Source organism: Lissotriton helveticus, chromosome 1_1 (genome assembly GCF_964261635.1).
Source record: "Lissotriton helveticus chromosome 1_1, aLisHel1.1, whole genome shotgun sequence".
In the NCBI taxonomy this organism is placed as follows: domain Eukaryota; kingdom Metazoa; phylum Chordata; class Amphibia; order Caudata; family Salamandridae; genus Lissotriton; species Lissotriton helveticus.
In genome coordinates this window covers 609,623,966-609,638,414 of record NC_136057.1, presented here as the reverse complement: position 1 = coordinate 609,638,414, position 14,449 = coordinate 609,623,966, and the positions used below count along the sequence as shown (strand labels likewise).

The 14,449-nt window shown below is 47.9% G+C and overlaps 1 protein-coding gene across 2 annotated transcripts in view; it reads right to left on the bottom strand.

Annotated features, from left to right (window-relative positions):
- Positions 1-14,449, bottom strand: part of STK38L (serine/threonine kinase 38 like) — a 456,714-nt gene that overhangs the window by 43,792 nt on the left and 398,473 nt on the right. For both annotated transcript variants that reach the window (XM_078674124.1, XM_078674123.1), the window contains exon 12: positions 4,786-4,881. In XM_078674124.1, the coding sequence (XP_078530250.1) occupies positions 4,786-4,881 (96 nt within the window). The remainder of the gene's footprint in view (positions 1-4,785; positions 4,882-14,449) is intronic.

Sequence of the window (14,449 nt, the reverse complement as noted above, 5' to 3'; positions counted from 1 at the left end):
GGATTACCTCCTTGGTCGTCACCTACCCAGTTGGTATTTAGACAGACTTCTTTTCGTCTCTCCTCATTGTCTCGTCCCTAGCTCCTATCCCCTCTCCCCCGATTTTTCTCCCCTTGCCTGCTACTCTGCCTACCCCCTGTCCTTTGTGCCCTTTGACTAAGCACTCCTTCTCCCCTTGTTGGGTAAAGATCCAATATTTATACTCTGGAGTCTCAGCGAACCCGCTGAGTGAGTCCACTGCGCCAAGGGAGCCACTCACACTTGAGGTATGGTATGGCACCCCTTGCCAAAGTCCTCCTTCTCCCCTTTCTGGGGAAGGATCCAGTATGTAGGCCTTGGAGTCTCAGAGACCTCTCTGAGAGAGTCCACTGCGCAAAGGGAGCCTCTCGCAACAGAGATAGGGAAGTGATAATACTTCCCCTGGGATCACAGCTTACTGGACTTTGGACGTTTGCCTTGACTCGTCTACCGGTTTGTGTACCCGTCACCCTTCCCCTGCTCTTCCCATGCTGCGTCTCTCACCCTAACCTCCACCTTTCCGCCTTCATTATCTGTCTACTTCCCCTGCTCCAACCCCCTCTCCCCTGAATCTCTCACCTTGCCTGCTTCTCCCCTTATGTATTTGTGCTTATTGTTTATCTCGACCTTACCAGTAACTATGTGGCCATGCTCTAAGAACTATGTGACCTTTGTTATGATGTAACCTGTAACTATGATCTGATGCACATGTAAAGCGCTCTGATACCTCTGGGTCTAGCCAGGGCTATATAAAACTCTTGCAAAAAAAAAAAAAAAAAAAAGAGGGAGTGGGAAGATTACCAAAAATGCACAACATGGCCTATTTGAAGGTGTGGATCAGTTGCAGCATCCCCAACCCAGGAATTTACGCTGGATCGAGAAGAGCTGCAAGGATCGGTTCCATGGCATGGAATCAGGACCAAGAGGTATCCAAACATCCACTTTACTTCGCCTAAAGAGAGTGGAGGGAGGAAGGAGAGCTGCATTTTGACTTATGCTGCTTTATAAACTTTGAGTTACCTGAAGATCTGGAGTGGGATGACCATCTTTCACGAGACCAGCTTCAGGAGTTTGGTCTTGCAGTCTCGTATGGCCTCCAGGTTCAGCTGATTGAGGTTAAAATATGATTTAGAGTCACACAAGGAGCCCAGACGGAGACAGACCTTGAGGGGGTCTTGTACAGACATATGTTTGTGGCAATTCTTTCAAGGTTTAAATCTTGTACTATTGGGGAAAGGCGAGTTGTTGTAATAAAGGATGTCACATAGCCAGGTCACAAATGATAAGATGTAGATTCATTGTAGAAGACTCGCTTGCAAGTTATAAGTTACAGGTTCTGTATAAATAGCCCCACCAGGAGCTGCATCCTTGCGGCTCATCCCACTCTCTCCAACTGACATTCATCTCAACCAGGCACTCATCAATATTTCATTTCATCACACTCACAGTGGCTGAGCAGCAGGGAACTAGTAACTATAGAGAGGATGCATAGCAACAACCACACGTTACAACAAATCTGCACCCCTTAGAGAAACAAGTGGAAATAAACAATAAATCAGTCCCCTAAATAGTCGAACGCACTTTTTAATGTCTATATGCGTCCACTGGCAGAGATTGTCAAGCCGTTTGAGGTTAAAATCATCACGTACGCTGATGATACTCAGCTTATTGTATCCCTCAACCTTTTGGAAAATAATAAGTCCATCCTGGCTAACTGCTTGGAAAAAGTCTCGGCATGGATGGACTCCTCTTTCCTGAAGCTGAATGCGGCTAAAACAGAACTGATGTTTCTGAGAAAGACTACCAATTGGAGATCGACACTCTCTGGCCTAAATGTATGGGAGATATGCCTTCCCCCAAAGATCAAGTAAAAAGCCTTGGAGTCTGGCTGGACCTTAACCTGAGCTTTAAGACGCAGGCATCCAGGGTAGTAGGCTCCTGTTATGGCATTCTTAAAATGATCAGGAGGATCTTGCCCCTCCTGCCTTTTAATGCTATGAAATTGTTGGTGCAAGCACTGATTTTACCTAGGCTTGATTATGCCAATGTGCTCTATTTGGGTGCCCCCTGTTCGACAATAAAAAAAACTTCAAACGGTCCAAAACTCTCAGGTGCGACTTCTTATGCAGGCTCATAACCGAGAATCTGCTAAACCGTACATTAAGGCATTGCACTGGGTGCCAGTTGATAAAATCATTCAATTTAAGGCCTTGTGTATTGTCCATAAATCATTGGCGGCCAGTGCTCCTACGATTCTCCATCATTTCCCCGTATGTCCCTAGAAGACCTCTTCATTCGGAGTTGAAACATCTTGCCATTGTTCCTAAATTCAATCGAGCCCAGAGCGGGGGTAATTTTCTGTCATTGCTGCTAAAGTTTGGAATCAGCTGCCTGGTGTTATTCGTCTTGATGTCAATCACCTATTCCGCAAGCATCTTAAAACCCTCTTGTTTTCTTGATCTCTACTTAACTTGCGGTTTTAGGTGTGTCTTTTAGCGCTGGGAGGCCTTTGGTAGCCAGGCGCTTTATAAGTGTTTTATTCATTCATTCAAATCATCAATTACAAAATGACAAAAGATGAAAGTAGATGATAAATCAGTCCTATAAATATTCAAACCCATATATCATCAACACAGGTAAATACACTGCAGGACCAGGGAGCTACTAATGCCCTGCAGGACCAGGAAGCTACTAAAGCTACTAATGCCCTGTACTGCACACACTAATCTTTAACCCCTTACAACATTAGGTTGCAACAAACATGCCTCTACGACCTCTGCATAACACATCCGGACTCAACACAACACTAGGGTACAATACCCCTACAACTCTCCTTAACCCCTTAGGAAGGACACTAGTAACACTAAGGCGCAACACATGACCCTTACACTTCTCTATAATCCCTAGGAAGGACACGTTTTACACTTGAGTGCAACACACGACCCCCACACTTCATATTAACTCCTTAGGAAGGACACTTCTCAACCTTAGGGTGCAACCAATACACTCACCCTCTACTACATCACACATGGTGCACACCTAACAGGACATGGGGTACATGAACACATCACCACCCTACTGTCAGCATTGCAAAATAAATAAATTTACCCTATGCTGCATAAGGCTCCACGGTATTAAAATGCAGACTACAAGGCACACTCCGTTCTGCGTACACCTAGCAGGACCAGGGATACCTAGACCTCCCCCCCCCACCCTTTCTGCCTAAACAACAGGACCGGGTGGGCGTTATTATTTATAATGACACTACACACTCCGCCCAGACTCTTAAATCACAATTGCAAATAAGACTCAAGTATACAACCTCATAAAACAATGGCATTGAAAATTCAGCACATCATAGACAGCACAATGTACACATGCTACAAATCCAGAGTAGCAATGACAAATACACTTAGGCAGAAAACTCAGCATGGCATTGACAAAACACTAAACCTAAACATCCAGTCTAGCTTCATCGGCTTCATCGGCTTCATGCGTAACTTTCCACCTAGCATTGAAAATGAGACTTCAGCAGAGCATATTCAGAACCGCATCAAAACACTTGACAGAACATCTAAAAAAACATTCGAAATTCCCACTTACAGGTAACTCGTCCTTCACTCAGGTGAGTGACTCCTCACCCTAAAACATCACAACTTGTCTGAAGAGAAGGAATCACAGAGTACTGATCTGTTTCTCACTTTAAATGTGACAAAAACAGGCATCTTACGAGTATGCTCACAGTACCCAGGATGGCACTGAAATCCAATCTGAAAAATGCTCAGTCACCTAACCTTACACTGATGTGCCCTCACACCAGCCTGAGCAGCGCGTTTAATCATTCACTGATGGGCATGCAGCCAACCATGCGTGTCCAATCGCTAGGCTGCTGTGATGAGCCAATAGTATTACTTGTGTCCATGCGCGATTAGGGCACCCAACGCACTGCGTCAATAGAGTCGATTTGTTTGAAACACAATGGACATGAATGAGCGCAGATCCCCCGATGCACTGGGTTGGATAGTCCATGTTCTAGCCTTCCTATCACTCCGTGTCAAAGTTCCTGTGTGTAGCGGAGCATGACAGAAAAAAGACACTGCTTGGAACGTGCCCGAGACTGTGCTTGAACGGCTAATTGTGGATAGTTCTAAACGGCACCACCCAGCGTTAGAAAGCACGCGCTTTACTTCTCACAGTACGGGGTAAGCCTTAAATCCGCACTCAAAATGCAGAGTGCAGCGACAGTCCGAACGCTAACCTTTCCAAAAACTGTTCGGCAACTCAAGCCCCATTATCTACACTCATCCTGGCACCCCTGCAGTTCGTATTACGTCACAGCCACTGGGAACTATGGAGAGGAGGCATAGCAATAACCATAGGTTAAAAAAACATGTGCCTTGCACTCTGTAGACATTTATATGACAAGTTCAGTCGAAGATAAACACAAGGGAGTGAGCTCCGGGTTCAAGCCAAAAGTTGCAGAAAGAACCGACATGCAGAGCTATTTTTTTTTAGATGTGGCACCAATGCCACATCCAGGATGGGACAGACTTGACCCCAAGCCGCACAATGTCACATACTGGCGCACAATGTCACCTACTGGCACGCAATGGAATAGCTGAAAACAATCTCGGGATCCAGTCTGGGGCCTGAGGGTATTCACAAAGTGAGGAATCTGCTGTGAGAAGTATCCATCAGAAAGTATATATTTATATCACTTAAATCAAATTATCCCTACAAGTTCATGAAATCCTCCAGCATAATTACCTGATATGTCCCCAGTCCACTCCCTCGAAAAATAAGTGAGTCTTGATATCTTCCACACCACCCAAACCAATTCTGTTCTCTGAATCAGTGCAGAATCTGAAGAAAAATAAAAACCATTAATAACGCAACAGCATACTCGAATTGCTGTACCAGACTAAGAGCTCGCCCATATGCTCAAACTACTTTACCAGACTGAGATGCCCTCTATTCTATATATCACTACAGAGGGGCAACTGTGTAATATGGCCCTATATTGCCATCAAGTTTCTCTGGTGATATTATAAACCATGAGAACAAAGGTTGAATGAATTGTAATTGTCACAAAAACCCCAACAAGACAATAGGTGTATATTACACATGGTATGTTTTATGTATTTTCACATTAGGTATTTTTCTTTCAGAACAATTAGCATGTTAATGATGCTTTTTTCAAACAGAAAGAGGTTTATTGCAAACAGCAAGTGACATACTAAACTGTACTGAATGTTGTAAGAAGAGAAAATGTACTTAAGAATATAGAATAGTAGAGAAAACAGGATTTGCTTTATTAAAAACATTCTGGCTATAGAAAGGAGATCTCTGCTGGCAAGGTAGATATAACAATGGCCGTAGAACACAATTAGAATGTTCAGTTTCATGAACAGATTGCCAGCTGCTGAGACCAGTTGTTAAAAGCCCTGAGCCACAGCTACAGACCCAAACAGCAAGCAAGGGCTTATAATGAGGGAGAGGACGTTTAACAACCGGTTTAGACCAAGGAAGAAAGGCTAATCTGCAATTAGAACCACCCACTCAATGTAGAATGTTCTGAATTAAAAAGTGAGGAAGAGAAGACAAACATAGTAATGTTAGATAAGATGGTCAATACCAGCCATTATTAACTCTAAGCCACTTCAATGTTATCAATGGAGCTCTCAACATTTCAATGTTCTAATGTTGATTTAATATTAGGCAGTAACTGTGCTCAGAGATTACTGACGTTTTTGCTATCGAAGAGGAGCTTACAAAAGATAGACTGCAATTAGAATGATTTGCTTTCATGATTATTGATTAAACTATAGACTAGGTTAAGCTTAGATCGTTGACGCCACTGCGGGGAACAAGAAAAGGAGTAGTTTCTGTCCTGTAACTCCAGTTCTGTAGTAGGGGTATCTCTGTTATAGTCATAATCTAGTGAATAGTCCCACCCATGTGCGTGGATCCTGGAGCAATCAAAAATAATCTCTTACAGTGTCAAAAAATGCAGAAATGCATAGACACTTAAGAGAGAATTTAAAGACAGATAATGCAGCCTAAAAAGGCTACACTGTCCAGTACTTCAACTAGAAATTCCACCATAAAATCCACAAAACAGCAAAGCCTGTACAGATTTCCCTTGCTTTACCAGCAAAATCCCCCAGGAATGATAGAGAGAAGAACCTGGACAGACAAGCCCCATAGGCTGCCATTATGTGGCTCAGAACAGGATACTGTGCCTTTAAGAGAACTTTCCAGAACATCACAGTATCCCAGAATGCACTGCAGGTCCCAGTTACTTTCAGTTCTTTTTGAAGGCGTAACACGCCAGACCTGTAGCATTCCGTACATGAATATCTCTCTCCACCGGGGAGGAGGGCGGGCGCTTATGACTATAACAGAGATACCCCTACTACAGAACTGGAGTTACAGGACAGAAACTACTCCTTCTGTAGTAGGGGATCTCTGTGTATAGTCATAATCTAGTGAATAGAATGGCAAGCCCATCCCCACACCAAGCAGCGGTGGAGAAAGAAGAAATAACGCCACTATTGTGCGAACAGATTCCGCAGCGAAGCCTGCCCAACCTGAGCGTCTGCCCTGGCATCAGCGTCCAGGCAGTAATGCTTAGCAAAGGTATGGACCGACTTCCAAGTGGCCGCCTTGCAGATCTCTGCAATGGGAACATTACGAAGCATAGCTGTCGTGGCAGCTTTGCCCCTGGTGGAATGAGCCTTAGGTTTGCCCCCTAAGGTCTTATTAGCTTTGTAGTAACACAATTGTATGGAGAACACAATCCACCTAGAGATGGACTGTTTAGAGGTAGCAAGACCTGTCCTGACTGATCCATAATTGATGAACAATTGGTCTGACCTACGAATATCTTTGGTCTTATCCAGATAAAACTTCAGCACCCTCCTCACATCCAGGGAATGTAAAGACCTTTCCGCTGGAGATGAAGGATTCTGAAAGAACGTAGGTAAAGTTATAGTCTGGTTGATATGAAAATCAGAAATAACCTTGGGAAGAAACTTAGGGTGAGTACGCATAACAACCTTAGCAGCATGAAATACAGTATAAGGTTCTTGGCAACACAACGCCTGACTTTCACTCACCCTGCGGGCCGATGTAATGGCCACGAGGAACGCCGCCTTCCAGGACAGGTGCTGCAACGAAGCCTTGTGAATGGGTTCAAAAGGCTCCTTCATCAATCTGGACAGCACCACATTCAAGTCCCACGAAGGCGAAGGAAGCCTGACAGGAGGGAATACTTTCTTCAAGCCTTCCAGAAAATCTTTGATCACAGGGATCTGGAAGAAGGAAGTCTGTGAAGGACATTTCCTGTAGGCAGTCAAAGCAGCCAGATGAACCTTAATGGAATGAACATTAAGTCCAGACTGCGCCAGATGTAGTAGGTATGGAAGAATGACATCCTCCTTGCATGTCGTAGGGTCAAAGTTCTTAGACTTGCACCAGATGCAAAACCTCTTCCACTTGTAAGCGTATGAAGTCCTAGTGGAAGGTCGCTTAGACTCCTTCAGTATGTCCATACAATCGTCTGGGAGATTCAGATGGCCATATTGCACTATTTCAGGAGCCATGCCGCCAAACTCAAAGACGAGAGGTTGGGGTGCAACATCCGCCCCCCGAACTTCGTGAGAAGGTCCGGCCTGCACGACAGCTTCATGTGAGGACAGAGAGAACGGTGAAGCAGGTCCGTGAACCACCACTGCCTGGGCCATTCCGGGGCAATCAGAATCATCCGCGCCCTGGACTGGGACAGCTTGATGAGAACCGTCGGAATCAGGGGAATGGGTGGGAAAGCGTACAGAAAGCTGTTCGACCAGTTGATCCATAACGCGTTCCCCAGCGTCCCCTGCTGGTAGTACCTGGAGGCGAAGTCTCGCCATTTGCTGTTTTCGGCGGTGGCGAACAGATCTACGTCTGGAGTTCCCCACCTTGCGAAGACGTCTCCTGGTACTTCATCGTTTATGACCCATTCGTGGTTTTCCTGAATCAGTCTGCTCAGTTCGTCTGCCTGAACATTCTGCACACCTGGCAGATGGGTGGCCGTTATCGCCAGTCCTCGGGCCAGGAGCCAGTGCCAGATCGCCTGCGCCTCCAGCGACAGAGTGCGGGATCTCGAGCCCCCCTGCTTGTTGAGGTAATACATCGTGGTCGTATTGTCCGTCTGTACAAGCAGAGAGTTGGTCCGGAAGGACGGAAGAAAAGCCTTCAGCACCAAGTGAACAGCTCTGAGTTCCAGGAAATTGATGTGGTACGTGGACTCCGTCGGGGACCACGTCCCTTGAATCTGAAGGTCTCCGGAGTGCGCTCCCCATCCCTGGAGAGAAGCATCCGTCACGATAGTCTGCGTGGGAATGTCCTTGTGGAAGGGAACCCCTCTGAGGAGATTCTCCTTCGAGCACCACCACTTCAGAGACTGAAGAGCATGTAGAGACAGTCGTATCTTGTCGTCCCAAGATCCTCTCCTTTGGTCCCACTGATCCTCCAAGCACTCCTGCAGCGGTCTCATGTGCAGCCGCGCATGTGGCGTCAGGAAGATACAAGAGGCCATCGACCCCAGCAGAGAAGACACCGTCCTCACTGTCGTCGATGGAGTGGACATGAGAGCCGGAGCCTTTCGAAGGAGTGATAATCGTCGTACCTACGAAGGAGACACGCTTGCCAACAGCGTATTGATGGAGGCCCCCAAGTACTGAATGCACTGGACCGGAGTCGGAACAGACTTGGACATGTTGATGTGAAACCCCAGCCTGTTCAAAAGAACGCACGTCTTCCAGAAATGTGCCTGAGCTTCCGAGAAGGAGGAGGCCTTGATCAACCAATCGTCCAGGTATGGGTAGACAAACACCTTGTTCTTCCGTAGGTGTGCCGCTACCACTGCCATGCACTTCGAGAACGTCCTGGGCGCAGACTTCAGCCCGAATGGAAGCACCGTGTACTGATAGTGGTTGGCGCCGACTTGAAATCGCAGGAACTTCCTGTGTTTGTGTGCAATGGGCACATGGAAGTATGCATCCTGTAGGTCTATGGCGCAAAGCCAGTCCCCCTGTTGCAGCTGAGGATAAATCTGATGCAACGACAGCATGCAAAACTTTTCTCTGCGAATCCACTTGTTTGCCTGTCGCAAGTCCAGAATGGGCCTGAACTCGTTCTTGTCCTTCTTGCGAACCAGAAAGAACCGGGAGTACAGACCTCTTCCTCTTTGAGACAGAGGTACATCTTCTATCGCCCTTTTCCTCAGCAGGATATCGGCCTCCGCCTGGAGCTCGCGCAGCTGATACTGCGAGCTGACCGGAGGAATCGATGGAGGCGGGCTGGTGAACCGAAGACTGTATCCATTGCTAACAATATTCAGCACCCACTTGTCCTGAGTAATTTTTCTCCACTCTGCCAGAAAAAATTGAACGCTTCCCCCCACCGGAGCGGGTAACGGATGAAGGGGAAGTAACCGCTCAGGGTCGAGACCCGGCCGGGCCCTTGTTTGCGGTAGAGGACTGTTGTCCACCTCTACCCCTCTGACGTTTTTGGAAGGGTCTTCTGAATTGCTGCTGTTGTTGCTGCTGCTGCTGCTGCCCAGAAGACTGCCCTCTTCCTCTACCCTGCGAGGCGAACCGTCGTTGGAACTGGCGGTAGGTATTTCTTGTCCTTGGGCTTCTCCAAGCCCACAGCCGTCAGGGTTTCAGCTTCGGCCTTCATCCGGGCCATTTCGTCATCTGCGTGTTTCCCGAAGAGGGTCTCGCCGGAAAACGGCAGATTAGCCACTCGCTGTTGCGCCTCAGGCTTGAGCGACGTAAGCCGGAGCCAAGCATGGCGTCGCTGATTAATCCCGTGGCAGTAGCCATGTGCAGCCAACAGGGAAATGTCCGCCGCAGCGCTGATGGCTTGGTTCGAGACCAGCATCCCTTCCTGGACGATTTCCATGAAGTCTTCTTTCCTGTCACGCGGGACAAGGCCCGCGAACTGTTCCATGGAATCCCACAGCGCACGGTCGTACCGTCCCAGTAACGCCGAGTCGCTGGAAGCTTTCATCGTCGTGGAAGACGTCCCGCATGCCTTCCTCCCAGCCGAATCAATCCAGCGGCTCTCCTTATCCGGAGGCACGGTGGAGGACGGGGAGGTAGAATGCAGCTTCCTGGCCGCCGTCACTATCACCGAGTCGGGTACAGGATCCATCCGTAGGAAGGCCGGGTCCGACTCAGGGGCCCTGTACTTCTTTAGAAGTCTGGAGGGAGCGGCCTTTACCACTGCTGGCGTAAGAAAAAGCTGTTCAGCAGGTTCAACCAGCCCTGGCACCAAAGGTAGTAGAGGGCGAGACAGGTGCTTCTTGTGCAAAGTCTCGAATATCACGGACGTCGTAGGTGTAGGAGCCGTCACCGTGATACCCAGCTTCGCAGCACCCCTCAGGAGAACCTCCTGGAACGTACCGATGTCATCGATAGGAGACACCCTAGTCTCCGGGGAGTCTGACAGAGTAGGCGAATAGGAACGGGTCCTAGAGGTTGAACGGGACCTCGACCTATGCCTCCTATGGCGATGCCTGGATCTCGTGGAGGACCTGTGTCTGCTCCTAGATCTCTCTCTCTCTCTCTCTTCCTGGAGCGAGACCTCGATCTCCTGGGCCTGGGACGGTCAGCCGGTTTCGGGGCGGACGTATTGGGCTTAGGCGGTTCCTTAGCCTTATGAGACTTCTTGGGAGGGGTCGGAAGCCTGGGCAACGAGACCGACCTCGGCGGAACCGGCGGAGGCTTGACAGGTACCGGAGTCTGCGGTCCCGTTGGAAGCGGAGGTAGAGGAGGCAATGGAGGAGGGGTCGGAGCCCTCGGTGGTGGGCCCCTTGGCAATGGAGGAGGAGGTGTAACCGACTTCTTCGGAGTATACACCTCCGAGTACACCGATCCCGGCGACCCGCCATCCTTCCCGGACTTAGGGGAGCCCCCCACAGTCTTAGGCCTGCCAGTACGGCCCCTCGACGTCGAAGAATGATGTCCAGACGTCGAGCGCATGTCCCTCGACGTCGAGCGCCCCTTCGGCGTCAACCGTCTTCCATGCTTCGGCGTCAAACGGCTTCGATGCCTCGACGTCGATCCCGACCATCTCGACGACGAGCCTTTACGTCTTGACGGCGATCTCGTGCACCTCGACGGCGACCTCTTCGACCGCCTCGACGGCGACCTCTTCGACCGCCGCGACGTCGACCGCCTCGACGTCGACCTCTTCTTCGTCGGAGACCTCTTCTGCCTCGACGGCGACCTCAACCGCTTCGACGGCGGCCTCGACGACGAAGATCCCCTCGACGCCGATGATGTCCTGTTCGTCGACGGCGAACGGCGGTGTCGCCTCGACGGCGAGCGCCAACGCCGGGCCCGTCGACGTCGTGACGTCGACGACGAAGAAATCGTCACTGGATTCGACGGCGGCCTGTGTAAGTCCCTCGACGTCGACGGGCGACGTTTTCTCGACCCAGAGCCCTGGGGAGACCGGGAACTGGCCGTGGACCTTCCTCTCGACGTCGTGGTCTGGGCAACCGACCCAGACGGAGACAGTGGACGTTTGCTGGACTTCCTGCCCCTGGGGAGCCCCCAAGAGGCCTCAGCATGGGCCGATGAAGCCCCTCCAGACCCACCTTGAGCCTTCAGTCTTCTATCTCCGAGGCCCTGAAGTCTGATCTTCTTCCTGTCCTTCAGGGTCCTGCCAGAGAAGCCTTTACAGATCTCACACTCCTCTGGGATGTGGGAAGAGGGAAGGCAGAGGATACACACCTCATGGGGATCTGACTTGGCCTTCTTCCTGGAGCACTCCGGGCATTTGTCAAATAATGCAGGCATTATGGACAATAAATGGGTGCAGAAAACCAAGAAGAAAGTCACCAAAGTACTTTAAAAGTACACAAAATCGAATTTAGTGAAAAACACCAACAAAACCCTTGAAAAGGGAGAGCTCAATGCTCCAGGGTCCTGCTGTAGGAGCCGGAAAAAAGAACTGAAAGTAACTGGGACCTGCAGTGCATTCTGGGATACTGTGATGTTCTGGAAAGTTCTCTTAAAGGCACAGTATCCTGTTCTGAGCCACATAATGGCAGCCTATGGGGCTTGTCTGTCCAGGTTCTTCTCTCTATCATTCCTGATGGATTTTGCTGGTAAAGCAAGGTAAATCTGTACACGCTTTGCTGTTTTGTGGATTTTATGGTGGAATTTCTAGTTGAAGTACTGGACAGTGTAGCCTTTTTAGGCTGCATTATCTGTCTTTAAATTCTCTCTTAAGTGTCTATGCATTTCTGCATTTTTTGACACTGTAAGAGATTATTTTTGATTGCTCCGGGGTCCACGCACATGGGCGGGACTATTCACTAGATTATGACTATACACAGAGATCCCCTACTACAGAACTATCAGTTACCTTTACTGCATCTAGAATGTTATGGTTTGTCTCTGGTTTTCGCAAACAGACTGCTAAAGAAGCAATGAGCTAGGGGACTACCCTGAGAGATGTTTTAACTTCTTCTTTACTAATGAACCAATGAGAAATAGTGAAGGTCTAGAGAGGTTGTCATTATGTCATTTTTATGACGTCTGTAAACTATTTAAAAAGGTCCTCTTTATACCACTACATTTTGTGCAAAAAAGTACTTTAGTTTCTCTATATATTATACATTTTTATATATTACAGACATAGTTTATGGGTGCTTTTAGTGCACAAATTGCAGTGGTATACAAAACCATATTAAAAACGGAGCTGTGAAACATGGATCATTTTTCACAATTCCCTGTGAAATACAGGAAATATTTCCAGGGTGTCTTGAAGGAATATGTTACTTTTCCCGTAAACATCTAGTCATAGTGGTTAGTGCTGTAGATTCACACGCTCAGTATACTATTGACATCTAGTGTTGGGGTTGGACATTTAAAACAAATTTTTCTTTGAAGAAGCCTTTCGAGGCACGAGAAATAGCTAATCCTCCCTTAGTTGGAGATGCGCATGGGCTCAATTTTTCTATTATTTTCTGCACAGCGGGTGAGCGTAAAAATGTAGCATAGACAGAAAGTAAAAGGACCAATCAGGAAGGTGTACACAAAGAAGTTAAGTAAATAATGTAGATCTGCAACAAAAAAAGGCTTCCATGGAGGTGGGTGCATGTGACCCCACAGCACTACATGGTTTGAACAGATGCTTACAGGGTAAGTAACATATTCAGTTCTTAGCATGTGCAGCTGTAGTTATACATGCTCTGCATAGACTGTACAGCAGTACTCCCCCAAGGAGAGGTTAGCTGGGGGATGCTGCAGAGGACTGAAAGAGTTCTTAGGAGAGGTTGTTCAAATCTAGCTTGTTGGCGTGCTAAGATATCCACACAGTAGTGTCTGGTGAATGTGTGTGGAGAAAACCAGGTGTCGGTCTTACAGATGTCAGCTTTTGGTATGCTATCATTACCTACAAGGGTAAACCCAAAAGTACTGGGACCTGGGTATTCAATGTTACAGGGAAAAGTGGTCCCAGTACGTACAATTTTAACACAAATATTTGTACTAAATTTACAGTAAAAAACAATAACACGCTTGGGAAGAGAGATGTTATTTAACCACATCCTCGTCAAAGCACATGTATGACAAACAACCATCTCAAGATATATACAATGTGCCCAGAGGAAAGGGGGGAGGTGGGGTAGGTAAGTGGTTTTGTGAGCATTGGGGTTGGTGGTAGATGTTTTAAAGATTCAGTGAGGTCACAGAATGCTTTGTTGATGTGAGGGGAAAGCAAATTACAGATTCTAGGGGCAGCTCCAGAGAAGGCTCTGACATAGGTTTTCTTCTTATGGAATAAGGGTGGTTTCAGGACTAGATCCCTGGCGTTCCGCAAGGGTTTTTCTTCCCCCAAAATCTTTATTTATTTTTAACAAGATACATAGGTGATGAGGCTATAATGCGCTCATTAATCCCTGTGTGTTTGTTGCTGTTGGCAGTGTTACTGCCAACAGCACGAGTCTCTGTGGAAGTGGTTTTGCTGCCTCCTCGTAACTGTGACCTGTGAAATGACACCCGGGGAGTAGATGCTTGAAGGTACCCATTGTCTTAACTGTGTCTCTCCAGCTTTTCGACTATCTGATCGGCCTGCAGTCCGAACGGAATTTCCACATTGAACAGCAGGTTTGGCAGATACTATTGGACTTCTGGCTTAAAGCAAGAGACACACAGCCAGGCAGGAGGGTACTGGTGTTACTACCAAAGGCCGCGGTATGGGCTGCATCAGGAGTGCAGAGGACGGTGGAGTTTGGCATGGTTTTGCCAATAAGGTTTGTATTGGTCAGGGAGGTGTTGGAGGAGTTCCATCATCATATCCTAATGCACCCTATAGTGTTAGGAGAGTGACCAACAGAGATTGCAATCCACCAGTGTGTGGCCGATTG